The 23,959-nt window shown below is 26.7% G+C and overlaps 1 protein-coding gene across 1 annotated transcript; it reads left to right on the top strand.

Moving 5' to 3' along the window:
* Window positions 1-891: 891 nt before the first annotated feature.
* LOC145842182 (nucleotidyltransferase MB21D2-like) lies at window positions 892-23,209 on the top strand. The gene is made up of 11 exons (XM_082949623.1): window positions 892-968; window positions 3,504-3,631; window positions 6,890-7,007; window positions 7,601-7,723; window positions 9,041-9,167; window positions 11,436-11,661; window positions 15,204-15,303; window positions 16,349-16,427; window positions 20,070-20,300; window positions 21,352-21,482; window positions 22,366-23,209. Exons 1-11 carry the CDS (start codon window positions 931-933, stop codon window positions 22,520-22,522), a joined length of 1,458 nt encoding a protein of 485 aa, XP_082805749.1. The 5' UTR covers window positions 892-930; the 3' UTR covers window positions 22,523-23,209.
* The last annotated feature ends 750 nt before the right edge of the window (window positions 23,210-23,959 follow it).

Genomic DNA, 23,959 nt, shown 5'->3' with positions numbered 1-23,959 from the left:
GCAAAAGTGTCTCCTTGTTCTAAAGTGACGTTGTGCAAAAGAGTCGCCGTGCAAAAGTGTCCTTGTGCAAAAGTGACACCCACCTATATTTTTCGGTCAAGCAAGCATAAACATAATTATTTGTTAATTATCAAAAAAAGATCAAAATATTTATAAAATGATAGAAAAAAAATTTTAATAAACGTTAATAATGCTAAAAACAAAAGTAAAATACAAAACACTATAAACCTTTTTTTTTTAGTACTATAATAACTAAGAAAACATCTAGAGTCCTTTTGTAAATCCATAAACTCATTAAAATAAAACTTTGAAATCTCGTAAAAGTTGGTAACTAAAAATAAGCTGTTATCAAATTAATACTTATTGAAGTCAGATAGTTTAAAGTAGGAGTAGGCACTAGGCAACCAACTGTTAACAGGCTGGATCCGATCTGCCAAGCAGAAATTTCTGGCTGGTGACGCATTTTACTTTGGGAAAACATTCTGTGCAAAACGATTAACTTGAGATTTTTTATTAGAATAAATTTGAATTACTTTTTATTTCATTTTCGGTACACAGAGACAAAAGAACTTAAAAGACTTAAACCTGTAAGTAACAGGTTAAGTGTAGTACAAAAAGTAAATGGTTATTTAATTACAATTTTGTCTTAACATTTATTTTTTTTGAAATGTTTGGATCGTAAAGTTTTTTTAGGTTTAATAAATTAGCTTCTACTGATAATTACAAAACATTATTTTTACTAGTTTTTGTTTAATAGCGAAATAATTTACTTAAAACCGGTTCTGATTATGCATGTTTCGCCTTGAATTTTTAATGAGTTTAGAAGGTTGAATTTTATAGAGAGCTATTCTAAATGTTGGAGAAATGCTCATAACTGGTTTTGAATAATTATGTACAAAGCCAAGTGCTGGAATTACTAATTTGTACAAGATGTCAGAAAATAATTCTGAAGACAGAGTTGATTTCAGGTTAGGTGTATATATTTTTGTATACATAGCTAACTACTAAGCATTCGGTTTTTACCTATTTATTTAAATGTTATACTTTTCAAATTACTAAATTTTTTAATGTATTTATATTTAAATGTAAACTTACTGATTTTTATTTTTTTGTTCCTTTTTTATCATAATTTATATACAATGTATTATTTCTCCATTGTATTTATTTAAAATGTGCTAAATTTTTTGAGATATTTTGTATAAAACATATTCTTTTCAAACTCTTTTCAAAACGTGTGGCCTGGTAGCTGTAGTAAAGGTCCTAATGACAGGTCCTAAAAATTTTTTGAGTTGAAGGTTGCAAGATCAAAACCCAGTTGTTGACAAGTATACAAATTAAAATGAAAAATAAAAGATCATTAGTAAAAATGTGTTAATTTGGTGACTTAAATAAAGTTTTAAAATAAGTATTTTGGCAATCATTTAAATGTTTAAAAAAAAAATGCAAATATTAATTTTTGTATTTCTTTTAAGTGGCAGTTCTGGTTGAAAACCAGAACCTTATTTATCACAAAGTTACTGCACATAAATTGTGAAAATTTTCTATGCATATTACCGAAAACCTTTATAAAACTTCTTCTAAATATTAAGTTATTCCATTTGCTAATTACAGGGTTGCCACAAAGTCATTAAAATCAGAAAGAATCGTGAAATTTGAAAAGAAAAAACTAAAAGTCAGAAAAAATGGGGGTTCAGAAAAAAAGTAAGAAAAATCAGGAAATTTGATACAAACATGCTCTTAATAAGAAAGTTTATCATCACTTAAAATTGAATTTTGCTTCTATCTAATTTACTTTTTTGAATAAACTAAATATTTCAAATTATGTATTTTTGAATTATTTTTTATTAAGAATTCAATCAAGAAAAATCAGGAAATATGTTTAAGCTCTATCTGTGGCAACCTTGTAATTATGATGTCACTAAACTATTCAATCTCTAAAAATAAACTAATTAAATCTTTTTTTTTGGATTGACTTAGAACTTAAAATATATTTCAAAAAGGTCTTCAACTGTAAGCATACAAATTTTTTATCAATTTTATACAATTCTTATTAGCTTAATGTGCTGTAAGTTTATCAAAAATTATGTTATTATTCAGAATGTTACTTTAATTGTTTTCTAGCTGTCATTCCTTAAAAAGAACTTTTCCATACACTTCTTATCAGAGAACATTCAAAGAAATGCAGTTTTATATTGCAACCAGATTTACTGCCCATTTAGTTATGACAATTTGTCTGTGTAATATTGGCAATAATTATAATTTTTTTTCTCTGGTTTTATGTTGTTCCAATCATACAGTAATTATTATACTATTATATTTAAGAAACTTGTTTTTGAATAATTGATTACACTTATAATTACCAAAAATTTAATGCATATTATTCAAAGCTAACATAAAACCTCTTTTAATTTTGTTTTGATTCGAAAATTATTTTAATCTTTTGAATTCTACAATTAAAAAAAGTGGTGTGATAACATAATAAATAAATAGATTTTTCTAAACTTTGAAGTAAGTTTATAAAGGTCACCTTATTAAATAATTTTGAAATGCTGTTTTTGAGTCTGTATAAAACTTTTTTTACGTAAACAAATTTTTATAATTATACGTGCAGCTACTTTGTTTAAAATAAGGCTCTGGTTTTCTTAAAATTGACTCTGGCTAGAGTTTTTCTCTGAAAAAAAAAGTTATATGCTTTTTGCTAGCTTGTGAAAAAACTTCATGTAATTTTATTGAATTTAAAATTAGGTATTAGATATTTCACTAAACATTCACAGTAGATTTTTTGGTGATTAGCATTAATATTGCTAAGTCTAAATTGTTTGTTACAAAAAGGGCAAGCTTGAAATGATAAATCACAAAAAACCTATATTTCCTTTAGTCTCTAGAAATATTGATCAAATTGTTATACTTTTGTTCTATTTATGGATATTTATTTCATGTTCTTTTTAAATATATCTTTTTAACTTTTTATAAAACAATTCCAGAAGTTGTGGTCCCTAGCTAAAAAGGCTATATAAAATAATGAAAAATTGATTAATTTTGATTAGAAAAAAAAGAGAAAGCTATAGCTTTCCTTATGAATAACAGCATAAAAATATGAAAAAAATCAATGCTATATCCTTAATGGAATGATTGTAAATTATTAAGAAAACTGCAGAGGTGTACAAAGTACTAACTGTGCATATATTAAGTTAAGGTCTACTTGAATTTATTTTTTTTCAAAATTTTGTTTATTGTTTTAATTTTTATACAAAATAATGGTACTCAGTAATAAAACTTATATCTTTTTTATTTAGTAGGTTGTAAACTATTATTTATAAAAATAAATTCTTTTGGAATTTACTTAAAATTAATAAGTTTATCACTAAAAACGTTCTAAAAGTTTTTTAAATTTATGTTATTTAATAATATTTTCTTAAAACAAGTGTACTCCATGTTATCAACTTTTGTATCAAAATATTTGTTTTTTATATAAGAAAACAAAATGAACAATTACAAAACAGGTCTGGGTGCAACCTGAACAGACTGGACCACCTGATAAGGGTTTTCGATGATTACGACCGCCATGAGTTCGATGACCAGATGGCCATGGAAGTTAACACCATGAAGGAATATGTGTTCAGTATTTTAGGTGGGCTTTTGATTGTTTTTTTTAACTAAAAACAGTTTTGAATTTGTAAACTATATTTTGTTGCTGGTTGTTGTCACCAAAATGGGTTTGTTTGAATTAGTTAGTTTTTTTGTTATTTATGCGTACAAGTTTTGAAAAGTTGTATGGAAATGTTTTTTAGTAAATGTTCAAAAGGAATGTCTCCTGTAGTACTTTAGGTGGGTTTTTGTTATCACTGTTTATATTTTTAGGAAATTAGTAAATTCTTTAAGAACATTTTAAAACACACTTTGTTTTTTTTTAAACTGCATTTGTAGAATTTTTAAGTGTTGCTTGCAATTGTTTTAACTATTTATAATTCGTTAGTTTTATACTAAGTTTTGATAATCGTTATTTGTTTCTATATATATATACATACCTAATAATTCAAGTATTAATAAGTTTATCAAGTATATTTAAAAAATATATTTTTACTCAAATTGACTATAGATTATAAAAAAAAAAAGATAATATGTGTATTTAAAACATGAGCTTGCTTTTTTTTTGTAATTTTTTAAAACATTTTATTAGTTTTTGAAACCTTTGACAAGTTTAACACTGTCTCTTAAGTTGATTGAGTTGCCATAAGTTACCTCCAATAGGTTCTAAATTTCTTCAATTTTTGTTTTTATAAGTTAAAGTTTAGTAAAATAAAATAATTAAGTTTTAACTGTAGCCCTATAATTCATTTTATTTTAGTTTTTTTTAAATAAATGCATACAGTTTTATTATATTAAATTGTTTAGTTATTTCCATTTTTTTTTCAACTAAAGTTTTATTTATAATACTAATGATGAAAGTTAAAAAAGGTCGAGTTTTTGCAATTTTGTTAAACAAAAACACTTCTAATTTTAGAATTACTTGATTTCTTATTATTTTGTTTTCGTAGTACTAGAAAACAGTTTGTATTTATATGAAAAAAAATACATAAATAAACTACAGTTAATTTAGTAAATTATTTTGTAATAAGTCAGAAGTATGCCAGAATTTGAAAAGTAGTTATGGCTTAGTCTTTAATTGATTCATTACGTGTGAAGCTCCTACTATTAGAACCTTTTTGTATTGTAATAATTCAAAATTTTAAACTATTATAAAACGGCAGATAATAATTAATGTTGTTGAAACCCTAAGTATTTAAAACAAATTTTCAATCAACTTCCAATCAATGTGTGGTCATCCTATAAAGTACTTGCAATACTGTTACTTACTAATAAGTTTAGAACAGCAAGTTAATTTTAAACTGCAGGTTTAGTGATTGTAAATGCAAGTTGAATGGAAATTATAAAAACAAAAGGCTTTAATTTCCAGACTTACTTGAAAAAATAAAGTTCTAAAAAAAGAACGGAAGAAAGACACGAATTTTGTTAACTTTAATTTAATCTTATAGAAAATTTATAATAAAAGACATCTATAAATGATTAATCATTCTAATATAAGTTTACTCTAATACTGTGCATGTTTTGAATTTTAAATAATTACTTGCTTTTTGAATATTATTTGTAAATGATTGTTGATGTATATGTTTATTAACAATTGTATATAATATCAGCAAAAATAAAAATTCATAGATAGAAGCTAAATTAAAATAAAAAAGTACTGTATAAAAATTACTATTTTTTCTATATTTGTTTCATCAGATTCTAAATTTAAAACAATGTTTCGCCCTGTAGGGCCATGCAGGGGTCGGCTGCAGCTGTAAGGTTTTTGAAATTATTTCATTCATAACATTATGCAAACGAGGTCAATGATAATACAGCAGAATATAAATGACATCTATACCTTTAATCCTAACACACCTTAACAATTATTTTTTATCTCTACCAGGGTTTCCCAAACTTTTTTTTAAAAGGCTCCCTTTAAGAAAATTAAAAAAACTATAGCCCTCTCCAACAAGATTTCTCAAAAAACTACCATTAAAACTGCCTAATACCTTTCGTTTTTCCTCTTCATCATCAACTCCAGAATATATAGTGCAAGTTCCAACTTATGACCTCATGTCCCCCTAAGTTTCTGTAATATGGCCGACTTTGGGAAACCCTAATCTATACCCTTATCCCTGACTCACTTTACTTAAATGTATAAAAATGAAGCTTTAATACATAAAACTTTATATAAAAGTAAGTAAAATATTAGCCGATCAGAAGCGCCTTAGATTTGCAGCCGACGCGCTATACAGTTATAAATTATATCTTTTTCAAATAAATTTAATAACAATTAATATTTTATAAAATTTTTGATATTTTTAATAACTGATGTGAACTTAACAAAGTATATTTTTTATAAGTTGTAAGTATTAAAAATATCAACTTTTCTCTACAAGATAAACCAAAGATACTAAAAAAATCAAAATAGAAGTAAAACATAAAAAAATGTACTTAAATTTTAAAAAATTGTTTATAATGAACTGAAGAAATAAATAATTAAAACATTTTAGTTGCTTTTACTTAATGCTTGCTTTAAAGCTATTTAATGTTTGTAAGAAGCAAGTTTTTGTACATTGAAGTTTAGTACAAGGTCAAAATTTTTTTTGTTGGTAGTTATCGAAATGTAATAAGTTGACAAACTGTCATGGATATAAACAGAAGAAAGGACAATATTGAGATGATAAGTATGGAAATTAATAAGCTCACAATTTTAATTGTAATTTTAAACCCAAAGTTGATGTTCAGCATAATTTATAAAATTGTATATTTTTATGCCTATGTTGAAAACAATCAAGGTTTTTTTTTAATAATGATACATACCTAAACTTGATCTTAAAATTTTATGTTTTAAAATATGGAGGCTTTGGTTTTATTCATCAATTATTTTTTTAACACATATTTTTATGTAAACCATGTTTTTTAAAATGTTTATTATTTTTAGGGTTTTTATAGGTTAAAAAAGTTAAATTACTAGCCTTATTATAAATATAAAACTATCATTTGCATGAACACTATAGAAAGCCTAAGACTGTTTTTTATACAAACTCAAGAAATAAAATTTTACAACTTAAGTCCAACTCTAAGTCTATATAACTAATGATAGTTTTTATTCTTTCTTTTTATGACTTCCAGTAGTTTTATTTTAATATAGGGTTTATAATTTTTAAATATTTAAATGAGCATTAAACAAGCATTACTTCCATTATCTATTGCTTAACTTTTTTGTTTATTGACTAAACTACTTTCTTTGGCTTGGTGAAACTTTGTGAATAAATAGAAAAGTTCAAGCAAAGCAAAACGAGTAATTTATGAACAGGAGAAGTACAGAAGTTAGACAAGAAGCTTCCCCCCACAAACGAGTACCTCCTACTTTCGGGGAATTCTCGCGAGGGGACTCTGGACATTGACGTTGACGAACCCAGCTCACTTACCAGGTAATAAATTGACATTGTAACTTTTAATGTATCATGTAATAAGTTAGTGGGTGTATTGTTAATTTCCAAGTCTGCTTTGGTAAATCTTCTTACAGTTGAATGTTTTTTACACTAGTTTTGCAATAAGCATTCTTTGTAGTTTTGTTAAGGTTTATAAATTGAAAGTTTCTTATTTGAATTGAATATCTTTTATTTAATGTACCTTACCAGGTATGTTAATAAACATGAGGCTGTATTTTTTAAGTATTTAGTTGGTAAGGATATCTTTTTAAATTCTCAAAACTTGTTGGTCAAGCTAATATATTTTTTTTACACAAATTTTGTAGTAAATTTTAGGTTTTCTTTTTAGCTGAATTTTAATTAACCATTTAGCTAAATAAATATATGATATGACTGTAAGTCTTACTGTACTACAGTTCAGTTATACTCTAATGTCTATTTTGTCTCAGACGTTATCTATGCTTTCTTGGCTAGTATTATATATTAGATCAGTCGTTTTTGATTTCCAAGATCCACAGCAGTGTTGTTTTGTTCTGCTTAGATTGTATTGTATCAAATGTATTAAGCAGGCTAACAGTGTATCTCGAATACAGAGGAAACGATTACGACTTGGACTACACGTTGTTCGTGCCCATACTGAAGATGCACGACAGAAACCAGCCCGTCGCGCTCGACATGAGGCAGTCCATCGCCTGCCATTCGTGGATCACTCTCAAGTTAGCATACTGACATACTTGTTGTTTTATAGTATTTTTGTTTAATAACGTTTTCAAGGGTTTGGTAGCGTTTAGGAAATGAAGTTTGTTGAAAAAAATAGCATAAATTCGGTTTAAAAAAAGATCTATCTAAGTGTGTCTTTAAAGTAAGTTCTTAATTACTTATACATACAGTAAGTTTTATCATAACTCCTTAGGAAGGTCAAACTTAATTTCTACATTTTATTCTTATTTTTTAGAATCTTGTTTTGTAAAAATTTACTTATACAACCAACATTTTATATTCGAAGAGAGAAAAACACAACAACTTTTGTTTTATCAATTTTTGAACAATCTAAATACATATCAACGTATAAATTAAAATGATCAATATTTATAAAAATTAAGGCCATGGGGGGTTAGCCATGTTTTTTACAAGTTCATCTTATTTTATAGAGTTTTTACTAAGCTTCAAGTTACTTTTTAACTTAAAAAAAAACAAGTTAGTTTTTGAGATATGACCGGTCAAAGTCAGGCCGCATAATAGGTTCCTCATGGGGAGGCAAAATTAAAACAGCAAAAAAAGACTATTTTGTTTAGAATCTATCTCCTTCTACATTTTTCAAGCAATATTCTTCAAACTTTCACAGTCTAACCTTTATACAATAACAAAAAAACGTTACTTTAGACTTTCAAAAATATTGAGTAAAAAAAACCTTTGAATAAAAAAAAAAGACTTTTTTTTTAAATTTTGAAAATAAAATTTTTGTTTTTTTAATTTACTAAAATTCTTAGATAACCTTTTTTTTTTATATTGTAAGGAACATTTCCTGAAAATTTGAAGAAGAATGCTTGAAAAATGAAAGAAGAGGAGATAGATTTTTAGTGATTTTTTAAATTTACAAGAAAAATGACCCCAACAAATTTGTGGTCCATACGTTTGTATTGGAAACTTTTTTCAAAAAATAAAATATCTCAAAAGTGAATAGGTATTTTTGAATTCTAAAAAACCTGGCTTGTAGTTTGTACTTAAAGCTTTAAATTAAAAGCCAAAGTTATTTTTGTAAAAAAAAGTTTTGGACCCTCCTATGGCCTTAATAAATATATTTATCGACATGTATTTTTAGTTTAGATTATATAGTCAACATACTTACTAAATTTTAGTTGTATATACTTATGATACAACAAAGAAATTAAATATAACTTTAGAAAACTCAATTTTTTTCAAAACAGTTCTCAAGCAAACGTACCAGAAGGATGCCTGAACTTTTTTTGAACACTAATCAAGATTGTTCAATATTTATATATTAATTTATATTAATTTATTACAAACACCAGGATGTTCGACGAGGAGATGGTGGCTCAGTGGAAGTCGTGCAGCAGCGCGGTGGAAGTTCAGGACGAGGAGAACCACTACCTGTCGCCACCCAAGGTGTGCACCTGGTTCAACGACGCCATACAAAAAGTTTGCAATTGAATAAGAATCAAGTTTTGATAAGTTTAAAATTAATGGAATGTATATTAGACCTGCTTGATAAGTGGTTATGTATATATATATATATATATCGAAAAGTGTTTGAAACTACTGTTTTCCATACATAACTAGTGTTTTAAACGTATGTTAGTAAAGTGTTGGTTAAATTTTCTCAAAAAAGTTAAGTCGTTATATGTAATATTACATCTATATAGTGTAAGTCATTAAAGTTGACGATGACGTTTAAAAACTAGTTGAAAATTTTCAGTGTTTCTGTATCATTTAAAAGTATATTAGACCAATTTAATAAGTTGTCAATTGGTCTAAAACATTTTTCGACCTAAAATATGCAGTTGATTAATCATTGCATGCAAAACGATAGCTTAGTTTTGAAATGATTTTAATTGGTAATTTTTTCTGTGTAAGATAAAGTTTGGCAAGTTATCAAAATGTGTAAAACGTTGGTGTTTTTAAAACTAGTCATCGCTATTAAACAGTCGCTTTTTTTTTGAATTAAACAAGTTTAGATTGATATGAAGTTCAGTGTGATAGAAGTAAAATGACAGGATATTAGGTATAATTATTGATAACATTTTATAAAGGCTTTGGTCGGTATTTATTTTTTAGAAAAAAATTGCTTTTGGTTTCAATTTTATGCATGCTTACTTTTGCTAGACTCATTGATAATTAATGTTTAATCGTTAGGTCATGTATTATATTGTCATTTTCTAAAAAGTGAGCTTTTGATACTTCAAAATAATTCCTACTGACAACAATTTAGTTGATTTTTGAAAAACTGAAGCGAAAATGCACATCATGTCATAATTCAGTAGTAGCTTGTGATATTAATAATAAAAAAGTCATGAATATTGAATGACCTATCCCGACCACCGCTTGTTATGTATGTAAACACGGTTTTTTTCTTTGAAGAAATAATTATTCTAGCGTACTTTTGTTGAAACCACTTTTTTTATTTTATAAGATAGTTAAAATAACTTTGTATCTTCCAAAGTACCGTTTCAAGACAAAATATGGTCTACTATATTGAAATGAGTTAAAACTTACAATGAACTCTAATAAATATTTTTAAATAGTTATACACTAATATTTATGTTTTTTTTTAAATTAAGTAGTCTATACAAAATATAAATATATAAAAAAGTTTAAGGAAGATAAGAAATGTTATAAGATAAAGTGAAATATTAAATTTACAGCTACAGAGTTGCCACACATACTAATGATAATTCAAGATATTTCAAAACTTATGAAAATTTCAGTATGACTCAGGGAACTATAGTTTTTTATTATAAATTATGATAGTTTTAGTATTTTAGATAATCTCAGGCTAGATTTGAATGAGATTCAGTTGATTTAGTTTCAATGTTTTATTGTTGTTAATCATTTTTGTTGAAGAAGCTAATTTTCATTGATTTTGTAAAAAGTGAAAAACAAAAGAGAAAACCATGGGTGACTCAGAATAGTTTTTTTACTAAAAGAGTGGCAACCCTGAAGCTAGTAAAGTTTTATAAACACGCGTTAGTTTTGGGTGTAAAACTTTGTATGAACATTTTGACCGTGCTTTAACAAATTTAGGCAACTATATAAAAACTAAAAGATAACTAACATCAGATTTTTAGATGTTTTTATATTTGTAAGAGTCAATAGCTTAAAAGTTTGGTACTTGATTTTATTTTGTTTATTGAATAATAAATAATGCAAATGTTTTATACCATGAAAACAGAACTTTTAAAGCTAATTGATAAGAAAAGCAATTTTTTTTGAAAATTAATAAATTTTTATATTAGCTTTGATTAATATTTTAAGCTTTAATTCTTATATAAATCTGTGCTCTTATTTTAAATTGAAATTTCTTGATGATCTCGGATAAAATATTCAGAATAGATAGCTATAAACAAAAATCGTTAAAAAAAACTATTTTTTTGATAATTCACGTTAAAAACAATTAACTAAGATTTTTTTATTATTCTTGAAACCGAAATGAAATGAAGGAAGGAAACAAACTGAAATCTTTTTTTAGAGCAACTTATTTGATGCTGGTTTAGTATCCTTGAAAATTCCAGCCAATTAAAATTTTATCATGTATGTTTTGACATGTGCTTTTGGAAAAGTGGCACATTTTGCTAAAAAATTGCGTTTCCAGAAAAATACTCATCAACATAAAATTAACATTAACATCGAAATGACATTCAAATTAATTTTTATTTATTTTAATTATAAAAATTTTGTTTCTCGTCCCAGGTCGTCGAAAAGCTGAAGGACAATCAGAAGAGGGGCGACCCCTCGATCCTGCACTGCTCCTCGCAGGGCGGTTCCCCCACGTCGACGTCGGTGGTGATGATGTCGGGGGGGACGAGGATCCTGTACGACATCGTGCCCGTGGTGAGCTTCAGGGGGTGGCCCGCCGTCGCCATGGGCTGGCTCTCCGACCCCCACTTCTGGGACGAAATCGTTCAGGAGGAGGAGGGTTTGAATTTTTTCATATTTTTAATTCAGTTATATTTTTCTAGTAAGATGTAGTTTAAAATTATTTGTTTTGAGTATTTTTAATGAAATTTGTGTAGGATTTTTTTTAATAACTATAAAGTTTTTACATTGATTAATTTAAGTATACCACAGATGTTTTTGTGTTAAAACTTTATTCCGACTAGCGGCGTTTCACTGTTCTAAAATAAATTTAAGAACAAATTCCCGGTCAAATAACAATTATTAAAAAAAATTAAGTGGGTTTGTAATTGTTTGTTTAGATTTTAAAATTAAGTGGCACAAAGAAAATAGTTTGACTTAAAAAAAATTGGTTTTAAGCAACCAACTGTTAAAAAATTTATTTCTTGTAATGTTTTATTATCTTGTTATTAATATATTGAAAAAAAAAAAAATTTGTATGGAGAATTTTTTTTGTGTGTATCATAATATTTTTAGAATTAAAAAGTACATGTATAACTAAATGTATAACTACATTAATAACTAAATATTTAAAAAAAAATTGAAATTTTTAACTTAATTATAGCAAATATTCTTATAAATTTTAAGATAGTTATAAAAATAAAGTATTATAGAACTGGCTTTAAATATATATTAAAATAATTTGTTGTTGTAGCAAAAACTTTTAGGAAAAATAAGTAGTGTTGTGGAAGTTTAGTTTTCAAATTCCTTACCCAAATTAAGTTGAAATTAATCCAAAACGTAATATGAGTAATCTATTTTTCAAAATTAACGCATTTATTTATACACACCTTGAGCAAAAAATTCAAAAAGGATTGAAATTTTGATCGAAATGTCAGTTTTTGTAAGGCCAATGTAAATGGTTATTATTTAGCCTATCAGTAAGCAATTTCAAGTAAAATATAACTTTTGTTTTCAATGCTTATAAGATTTTATAAAAGTAATTTTTTGGTTTGCGGTAACTTTTATAGTTTTAAAACTTAAAATTGAAGTGTTGTTTTCAAATAAAGTTGTACACGTGAATTTGAACAGGGTTGCGACTCGGTCAGGAAAAGTCAGGAAATCAGGAAAAGTCAAGAAAAATTAAAAAAAATGACAAAAGTCAGGAAAAGTCAGGAAAATATGGGGGGTTTTGAAAAAAAGTCAGGAAAAGTCAAGAAATTTGATAAAATTTAAAAAAATTCAGATTTTGTCTGTTTAAATTTACGAAATTCCTTGTTTTCCAAAGCCTTCAAATGGTAAAAATTAATTAAAAGTCCTTTTAAGTCTGAAAAAAAATCTAAAATTTTCCTAGAAATTTACGAAAGTATTTAATTTTATTTCCAATGCCTTCATCTGATATAAATTAGTAAAACATCCTTTACAAAACTGCAAACATTTTTTATTAACATGTTGAACAAGTACCCTTCTTGAACAAGCAGATTTTGTAAGCTTTTTATTATTGATGATCTGTAGCAAGGACACTTCCATAGTGAAACTGATATATACACAAAAGTTTATGTAGCATAATTTTAAAATCAAAGTGTTCATTGTTTAAGTAAATAATTGAGTTCTTTATAACTAGGCAGTTAGTTTAGTATTTTATGTAGCAAGTTAATGTGTATACTTTATCTCTTTATATTTTTTTCAAAGTTGTTTAAATTTATAAAATAAGTTATAAAAGAGGTATATGCCAAGATTAAGTTTACTTATTATTTGTGGAGTAACTTAAGTTTTTAAAGTAAATAAGAGTATGTTTATTTGTTACGAGTTTTATACTAATTGATAAGAGGAAATATTTTAAAAATAAATGAGTGCCAAAAGAAAAGAAATGAAGCCGACAAGTTGTGGCTTGATTTAGAGAAAAGATTCTCTTCAACAAGTGTAGGGGAAGCAGATGAGAGCGATTTAAATAAAATGAGGCAAATTATTTTAACTGCCAAGAAAATGAAGCTGAATGCAGTTCAGATGAAGGAAACCATATCTTCATTAGATGAAGAGGTTGAAGAGCTAATAAAAAACAGAGAAAAATTTTTTTAGTACATACATTTAAAAAACAGTATTTGATAAAGTTCTTTATTGTTTTAATGTTTTCATTGTAAAAGTTCATTATTGTTTTAAGGTTTGAGTTGTGAAAATTCCTTATTGATTTATAGTTTTAATTGTAAAAGTTCCTTATATGTCGTTTCGTTTATTTAGATACATTTATGCTAGGAAATTCTAAAAAAATGTGCTCTTTATTGTTTTAAGGTTTCAACTGTAAAAATTTGTTACTGTTTTAAGGTTTTAGTTGTGAAAGTTCGTTATTAATTCAAGTTTTTAATTGTAAAAGTTCCTTATATGTCGTTTCGTTTATCTAGATACATTTATGATAGGAAATGCTAAAAAATTGTGTCTTTTTTCAGACAAGCTGTGTTTATAAGGTAATAATACAAGTATTTTGCAGATTGAGCTATTTATTACAAACATCAATCATACACAGATGGTTTAAGTGATGTAATGGAAGTTTGATGATAGAATTCAGCAAAAAGCTGTTGTTTTTAACCTGTATTAAAATTAGATTGAAAATTTTATACAGTTTCAAGTGTTAGATTATGTATTTTAGAATAATTTTAATTTAAGAGTTTGATTTATAAAAGTCAGGAAAATTTTGGTAAAAAGTCAGGAAAAGTCAGGAAATTTTTCTCAGCTTCATCAGTGGCAACCATGTTTGAATTTATACAAGATATGAGTAAATTAAATTTACATTCGCTTAAATTAGCCAGGTTTAAGTCTGTTTTGTTAAGCCTATTGATAAGAAACTTGCATTAAATTAGAAACAATATTTTGTTTTTTACGCTTTAATAAAATTTAAAAAGTCAGTTTTTGCTTTGCGGAGTAATACTACTTATGTGGAGTATTGTTTTAAAGTTAAGTTTTACACACGATGAATTTATATTATATTTTTTAAATAAATCACTATTTACTTCATTTTAATTGGTTTACTAATTAAAGCAGTTTTCAATAAGAATACACACATGAATATTGAACGATTACACACATGTTATTACTCTTAACTTTTATAATACAGTGCTTATAAACGCTATAAAAATCAAAGTCCTTCATCAATTTGGTTTAATTTATATTTTTGATATTAAGCTTGGTTTGGTTTATAACTTACGTGTTTGTAATGTAAACTTTAGGCAAGAATTTGTAGTAAATTACATGTTTACTTTTACTTTAAGCATTCTCTTCTAATTATTTGTTTTGATATATAATAGAAAACTTAGTAACAACGCAAAAGATAAATAAAATATCTCAGTGAAAAAAATATTATACACTTGTTATTATAATAGTCAGATATTAAATTTTAATTGAATTTGTGGATGTTTTAACTAATATACATTTTTATCATTCAAACCGATTTTATGCCTTTACTTTTATAGTTTTTATTCACAATAGCTTTTAGAAATGACGACTAGAAATTTATTGCTAAAACCGAACTTGAAAATTGCAGTCGTTAGTTTTGAATAGTTCTTAAAATATGTTTACTCATAATAACTGCTTGTAATTTATTATTAAACTAAAGTTACAATAATCGCACAGTTATCACCGGATTTCACCTGGTGCCTGGGTGTAGCGTCAACGGAAACAAAGATGTTGAATGGAGACTCTCATTTGCAAGATCCGAAGTTCAGCTTAAAAGGTTTTTATTTATTAATTGCAATTGAGTTTTTTATATATGTTTGTACGCAAGTTTAAAGTAACTTTAATATGTGTTTACTACATGCTTTACCATCATGAATTATCGCATCACTTAAAGTAATTTTCACTCATGTTTTATATTTTAAGTTCTATTAAAAGATTGATACACTACTGTTTATAATTTAAGTTAGTTTGTAAAAGTAGTTTGTAGTTTTTCACACGTTTTTAATTATAACACTTTTTGAAGGTAAAAAAGTGTTTTAAATATTGTGAAGTGGAAAGAGTTTTGTTTAAACTTCCTTAATTTAAAAACTGAAGATAAACGGATCGTAAGCCAAAATGTTACTCAACAAACATTTTGAATTTTGTTTGTTTAAGTTTTATTCATCTTAAGTTTTAACTTTTTGGAATTTTGTATTACTAGAACAAGTGTGATCACATGTTTAAAGTCATTAAACTTTTAATAAGGCAATAAAAAGTTTCAAAAAAAAATGCTGATTTTTTTATTTCTTATACTCTAATTTTATAAACATTCTCAGAAAAACTTTTGATTAAAAAATATAAAGTCAGGAATAAAGTATATAAGCAAAATGACATATAAAAATTATTTTTAATTAAGATTAAGTGAAGTGAAAGAAGTTAGCTAACAACCTAAATTTAGTTGATAGACCTGTTGACTTAAATATTTTTGCTTCTAAACTTTTTTACAACCAGTTTAAGTTAAAATTTAAGATAGAATAAACTGATTTCAATAAAGTATGCCAAAGTTTTTGAATGTTAAAAAAATTAATGTGTTTTATAAATGTGTATTACGAGGAAGCTAAAATTAAATATTATTAAGTTATAAGCCATATTTTTATAAACTTATATAATTATTTATCCATTAAATTTCGTTCACAGTTTCTTTCATTTGATTGTACCAAAACTTACCTTTAAAGTTTTAAGTTTACTTTAAAAAGTAAAGAACCAAGTTATTGAATTTAAATTAATCAGGCTTCAGTACAAACTAAGCTTTAAAACATTTTTAATTTCTATCAAATTTTCAGGTACATACCTCAAGCCTTTATGAAAACATTCTACGCTTATAAGGCCGTGATGAACAGAGCATTGGGAAGATATTGCAAGGTTGTTTGTTCTTTTAACATATTAGCAATAATACTTAGTATAAGATACAACAAGAAATCAAAAAAAAAACATTTGAACAACCTTTAAAAAATACATGGCATGGTGAATGTTTAAAATGTAAGGTAATATAACCAATAAAAACCTCGCTTAGTAATACCGTTTGGAAAAGTTATTTATCAATAGGTTTAGCTGGTAAGCTCGGCGTAAAATTTTAGTTCCTCTAAGAAGGCTAATTAAGTGTTTGGTACAGTACTGCATGGCTGATTGCAGCTAGTGAAGTATGAATTTCAAACACCACGTTCTGCATACTTCGATTAGTTATGCAATTATAGTTGGAAAATACTTGGTTTTGAATTAGACCAATTAAAGTTTTATTCGTTTATTTGTTTTTCTTAACATCCAAAGAATGCCGATTCCTTTTATAAAATCTGCACTTTGAGTTTTTGTACTCTTTATGAAAGTTATAGGTTAAGTTTTATACACTTTGTATAACTTAGCATAATTTTAACTAATTTAGATATTGGTTTACTTTTTACTAAATTTACTAGTCTTAAAAGTACTAATCTAAAGCTTGAACTATTCTAGGCTACAATATCAGAATAAGGTTAATAGTTTCTTAGTTGAAGTGAATTTTATTTGATAGTTTTTTATAGAAAATAATTTAATGTTTTTAGATTTACATTAAATACAGGGTTGCCACAAAACCTGGAATCCTGGAAAAATCTGGAGTTTGAAATCTGGAGTTCAGTTTAGGCTAAAAAAAAACCGGGAAAAACCTGTAATTTGAGAGGTTTTGTAAAAAACTTGGAAAAACCTAAAATTTTAAACATTTTTTACATTTTAAGTAGTAAAACTTTTATTTGTCAAGAAAAATCTATCGTATAAATAAACATTTTTGTCATCATCAAAATTTTTATTTATTATAATACTCATTTAAATTATCTTTATATGTCTTTTCAATGTTGTTATACTACTTATCACAGTTTTTAGATTAAATTAATTTTATACTAAAAGTAGACCGAAAAACGTGTACTTTTGAAAACCAGGAAGAAATTCAGAAAACCTGGAAGAAATTTCTCAAAAACCAGTTGCAACCCTGTAAATATTATTTAAATTAGTGTTTAATCAACTTTATTTAAACAAATACATTTTATTAAATCACAGTACCACAACAGAACTTAAAAAAATAGTTTTATTGAATATATTTAAATAAAAACAATACGTTATTACGGTTGTTTATAATTGATTATTATTATTTTTCTTACTTAAATAGTATTTAGTTTATAAAATTTTTCTATTTAACACACATATATTTAAACACTAAAACTGTTGTTATGACATTAAGGCCATAGGGGGGGGGGGGGGGTCCACTTTGTTTTTTACAACTTGATCTTATTTTGTAGAATTTAATCTGAGCTATCAGACACTTTTAACCGCTTAAAAAAACTCAAAGTAACTTTTGAGATATAAGCGATCAAAGAAAGGGCGTTCAATAGGTTCCTTATGGAAGGCGAAAACTAAAAATGCGAAAAAAGACTATTTCACTAAAAATCTATCTCCTCCTTCATTTTTTGAGTAATCTTTCTCAAATTTTTACAGAATGTGTATCATTAAACTTTAAAGAGATCTATTGTAGGAATTTTTTTAATTTTGAGTAAAAAAAAAAATATTGTCAAAAAACTACCCTTTTTTTTAGTTTTTTGTAGATAAAATTTTTATTTTTTTTAATTTCAAAAATTCCAACATTCAGATTCTTCAAAATATTAAAAGGAACAATTCCTGAAAATTTGAAGTCTCTAGGTCAAAAAATGAAGGAGGAGATAGATTTTTAGTGAGTTTTAAAATTTCCGAGAAAATTGACCCCGAAAAATTTGCGGTCCATACTTTTGTATCGGAAACTTTTTACAAAAAATAAAATATCTCAAAAGTTAAATGACATTTTTAAATTCTATAAAAACAGGCTTGTAGTTTGTATTTAAAGCTTTCATATAAAAGCCAAAGTTATTTTTTGTAAAAAAAAAAGTCGGACCCCCCCCACCCTATGGCCTTAATGTTTTAAATTATCAACCAATATATTAGATGGTTATGCTACTTAACTCAGGTTTGCCAAAAAACCTGGAGTTTGACAATTAAGGCAAAAAAAAACCCTTAAATTTCGAACAAAAATCACTAAAAACGGGGAATTTTAAACTATTTTTGTCAAGTAACAAAAATTTGATTAGATACGAAATTTATATTATAAAAATTTAAAAAAATTTGCATCAATGAAAAAACATATTTAAAGCAGGGTGGCCAAGAAACCTGGAAAAACCTGAAATTTTGTACAAAAATCCTGAAAAAAACCGAGTTATTTTTAAATTTTATTTTTTAAATAACTTATTTAACAAAAGTTGTAAATCTTATCACTTTTAGACTTAAAAACAAGTATACAAGTTTTTGACTAACAGTTTATAAATTATTGTTGAATATTTACTTTAATTAATGAAACTACGTTTTTACTTGCATTTTCATTGTTTTGAATGTCGTGTAAAGTCACACAACAAGAACCTATTTCTGACTGTCGCAACTTTGTAGAGTTTAGATCCCAAAGTAAGCTAAGTGGCCACCTTAAAGGCCATGACAGATATTCAGGTGGCAATGAGCAGTAAAGGGGGACCATTAGGTCATAATTTGAAACTTAAACTAGATATTTTGGCGTTGCAGATGAAGAGCAAAAAAAAAAGGTCTTAGGTGTACTTATATGGTAATTATTTTGTAATCTTGTTGAAGGGGGCCATAGCTTTTTTAATTTTTTTTAAAGGCTTTTGTAGGAGGCCTTTTGAAAAAAAGTTTGGGAAACCTTCGTTTAGATTAAAAGAAAGCTAAGAGCAAGAGCAAAATAAGAGCAGAACCAAATAAAAATGTCTGATGCAATGTTTTATACCAAATGAATTTATAATAGCTATAATATATCTTAAATTTATAGTATCAGTTATAAGTCATTAGTTTTGCCTATTTTGAAGTAGCTGTAATAAGTATCATATTTATAGTTAAATTTAATGTTTTTATTTAATTATGGTTAATAGATTGGAATTAGACTATGATAAAACCATATAAGTTTATTTATTTATTTATTTAAGTTATCTTATATAAGTATGGCTATTAATGTAATATATCTATATTTTTTGGGCTTTTGCACAATCATATATGAAGAACTTTGAAGAAATTAATTTAAAATAATAGTAAAGCTGTTCAAATACTTTAAAAAATTATTAGTAATATTTTAGAATAAACAAATACTGTAAGTTCTAATGAACCAACAGATAGTGAAGCCGTACAACTCAAACGCCGTTTATCTGATTGTAATAGTATCACCCAAATGATAAAATATAATGGAATAACCTCTCACTGTGTATTTATAAATTGTATTCACCCCAACTTACTGTGCAATAGTTTAGCCTTTAAACAGTTAAAACAATATTATTGATCGCACATTACTAGGTATACTATCAAAATCCACCCATTTAAAAAAAATATATTTACTATTTCACTAATATATTTTATATACTTACTTTTTGCATTTTTATTTTATTTATTATTTATTGTGCCCCTATTGATCACACATTCTGAAACACTATATTAAATACCAATGTCACGCAACAGATAGTGAAGCCTTACATCCTGCGCAGCCTGCTGCTGTGGGCGTGCGACCGCGTCAAGCTGCACCACCTCGCCAAGGAAGAGTGCATAAGCGAGACGATGCTCGGCCTGATGGACGACATGCTGCAGTGCCTGGTGAGCCGCAGCTGCCCCAACTACTTCATACCGCAGTACAACATGATCGGGCACCTGGACGACGAGACCGTGCTCAAGCTGTGCCAAGTCGTTCTCATGGTTCGTTGATTTGTATTTATGTATTTACCACAGATGTTTTTGCGTCAAAACTTTATTCCGACTAACGGCGTTTCACTGCTCTCAAATAAATTTAAGAACAGATCTACGGAGTCTCAAAAAAGCTCTAAGAATCCGTAGACTCCGTAGATCTGTTCTTAAATTTATTTGAGAGCAGTGAAACGCCATTAGTCGGAATAAAGTTTTAACATAAAAACATCTGTGATATATATTCCGATAAGCTTAGCTTATCAAGATCTCCAAGATTTAAGGCCTTAAAACGTTACATCTTATATTTATATTTATATATTTATATGTCTTAACTTAAAAAGATTGCTCAATTTACTGACATGTATTTTTAGTATTTAATTTAACTTGAAGAGGTCACAATTTTTGTCACCGAAACCCGGTTGCGAATAAAATATTTAATTGGCACATCGTTATTTATACGTTTATATTTTCACAACAAAAAAGATTAAATTAGTCGGAAAGTGTTATATCAAAGATAAAATTGACATTAAATTAAAAAGTGTTGGTTGTAAAAACTTGAAAAATACTCAAAGCTCTTCCAAGCCGTTCTCATGGTTTGTGTATTCTAGTTAAATATATTTGGATATATTTGTTCAGTGTGGTAGTTAGTAAAAACATTTTAATTATATTAATACAGATATGTCATTGATAAATATGTTGTATTGATGTGTTTTTAAATACCTTTAAAATTTCAAAATATTAGAACTGGTTCGAAAGCACGGTATTCAGGGCGGTGTTCATGGTTTGAAATTTGTATATTTTTTGTTAAACTTCAAAAAAGAAACGTTCCGAAGTGTCGTTTCGGGTGAAAGCAAACCTTGTGCGGGTGCAACTAATTTTATTTTTTAAACTTCTTCAGATAAAACACACCTTCGTGTACTCTAACTTTAATTTTTAAATTGAAAATAAAAGCAAACTTATTACAATAAACTAACTTTTGTTCACCGCAAAATGTTCAAAATGACACCACTACACGCTTACACCCAGTTAACAACATTTTTAAAAAATCAGCATCACAACGCAGGTGAGGAGCGACCCGGCGGAGCACGTGAGGAACGCGGTGGACCAGGTGAAGATGGCGCGGGAGCAGACGAAGCAGCACCACCAGCAGCAGATGAAGCTCATACTGAACAGGACCGACGTCAAGCAGCTCAAGTATCTCCGATTTTGTTTAAATTGATAAAAAAAAAATAATTTAGAAAATGTATAAAGTATATTGAATAATAGTATATATTTCCAATTTTGATAAAAATATTATGTCATGCAACTCATTTTTGACTGTTTATACCACATACTAATTATACTTGTGTTTATATCAAGTATTGCCTTTTATGTATAAACTGAATGTTTACATTGAAAAATATTTTAATATTTAGGGTTGCCACTTTACCTGGAAACCTGGAAAAACCTTAAATTTGAGAAATTTTGAAAAAAAACCTGGAATTTTGAACAAAAATCATTAAAAAAAGCAGGAAAAACCTGTAATTTTAACAACTTTCACATGTTCAGTAGTAAAATTTTGATTTGACTCAAAAAATATATCATATGAATAAAAAATATTTGTTATCATCAATATTTTTTTTTATTAAAAAACATATTTGAAATAGCTTAACAGTATCTTTTCAATGTTGTTATACTATTTAACACAGTTTCTAACCTTAAAATTAATTTTAAATAAAAAAATAGATCCTAAAGTGTGTACTTTTAAAAACCTTAAAAAATTTGGAAAAACGAGTGGCAACCCTGAGTATTGTTATTTTTTAACCGACTATTGTTATTAACATATTTGCTGCACCTTTTATGCGGCTTACATGATTCAAAGATGAATATATTTAATGGTTCTAGTTTTTTGAATCGTTTACATATATATATGCACTCTTTTGAAATTTATCTTAAATTTTAAATTTTGTTTGTTTACTTACCCACACACGCAACTAAAAAACTTATTCAAATTGGTGTCCCAATGGTCAGTGGTTCTGTTGGCTGATAAACAGAACACAAACCATTATTACAAAAATTAATCAACAAAAAAAAACAGGGGCAAGTCGCAACAGACGTCGTCGAGGGACGAGATGGACCTGGCGGAGAAGATACGCCGTCTGGTGGACAGCAACCCGGGAAAGTCGATTTCGGTGAGGCTGGACCCGGACAACACGTCGACCAGCCACATCAGGATCGACGACAAGTTTTTCTAACGTGTTTGTCTGAACATTTTCCAGCGTCATTTGAAACCGAGGATTTGTCTGGTCGAGTCTGCCACGGTCCGAGTATATCGCAAAAAATACTTGAGGTAAAAATATGAAACGTCAATGTACTTTATGATACTTGATATTAATTAAAAAGAAATTTGTAAAATTTTGAGGTTTATGATTTTATATAGGTCACTTTAAGCTTTTTTTTTTGAACTACTTTTTTCAGCACACACCTTTGTAAAGCGCTGCTTTTAATGCACCTTCAAATATTGTTTTTATTAAATATATTTTGATAGCTAACACCTACTAAGCCCAGTTTTATCGTGTATTTATATTCTATTTAGTTGAAAAAATGATTCAGAAAAAAAGTTAGTCAAAATCTATTTAATCATATTTTAATTTATACGTGTTCTTTTAGCACTGAGCAGTAAATAAAATAAGTTTTATATATTAAGTAAATATTTATAAATTAAAATATTTAATGTACAAATTATTTAAGCTTTTGCTTCTTTGCTTTCTTTCTGAGAGTAATTTATTGACTTACATATTTCCTGCATCTTTTATAAGTTTATGATTTTCATATATATATATTTCTTACAGTTACTAAAACAAACTGTGTTGTCTTTGTAATTGTGTCATTTTTGTAAAACATTAAACAGTTGATAAATTATCCGTAACTTTTAACAACAAAATTACAAATGCCATAAATGTAGTATTTTATAATTTCATTAGATACGTTTAATTACGCTTAAAAAATAGTGTTTTTATTCAGTTTTTTAGTTAAAATAAAATGTTTTTTCACAATGTTGCACATTTTTTGCAAGTTTATTTTTTTGTCACATTTTATACATGTTTGTGGATTTTACTTTAACTTTTAGTTATCGCCAGTAGCAAAAATAACTAAATCTTAAAAATTATATCATAATTAAAAGCTCTTAACTAATCACCTCTCAACTGAAATGCTAAACTATTAAGTATTTTCGTCTTACATATTATTACTTGTTAGCAATATTTTTCTTTTAACATATACCATTTAATACATTTACATGTTTTTTATTAAGTATTTTCAAAACAAAAAATAACTGAATGTTGTTTCGTCTGTTGTTTTCATTATTATAAGCTATCGTGTCTAATTAAACTGAATTTAACAAAAGTAACTTTAATTGGTAATTTACAGTGAGTTTAAGTTCAGAAGGCTTAGAACTTTTTAAAGAAGGAAACTTAAATTAAGAGGTTTTCAAAAGTATTGTCTCGATTTTAGGTCGGGAAATAACTAGAACGAATCAAACTGTATAAGTAACTTGGCTTAACAAACCTGATTCTGAATAGAATAAAGATCAATACTTTAGAAAAAGTTATTTCAAATGCTGTTTAGATTTCAACGTCGTAATTGAGATGTACTTTATATGGCTTTAGTTGTGTCGAAGTGTTTTTTATTTT

This window comes from Thalia democratica, chromosome 1, assembly GCF_965202585.1.
Source record: "Thalia democratica chromosome 1, ktThaDemo2.hap1.1, whole genome shotgun sequence".
NCBI classification, from domain to species: Eukaryota; Metazoa; Chordata; class Thaliacea; order Salpida; family Salpidae; genus Thalia; species Thalia democratica.
Note: the sequence above shows the minus strand (reverse complement) of the source record. Positions and strands in the feature narration are given on the sequence as shown.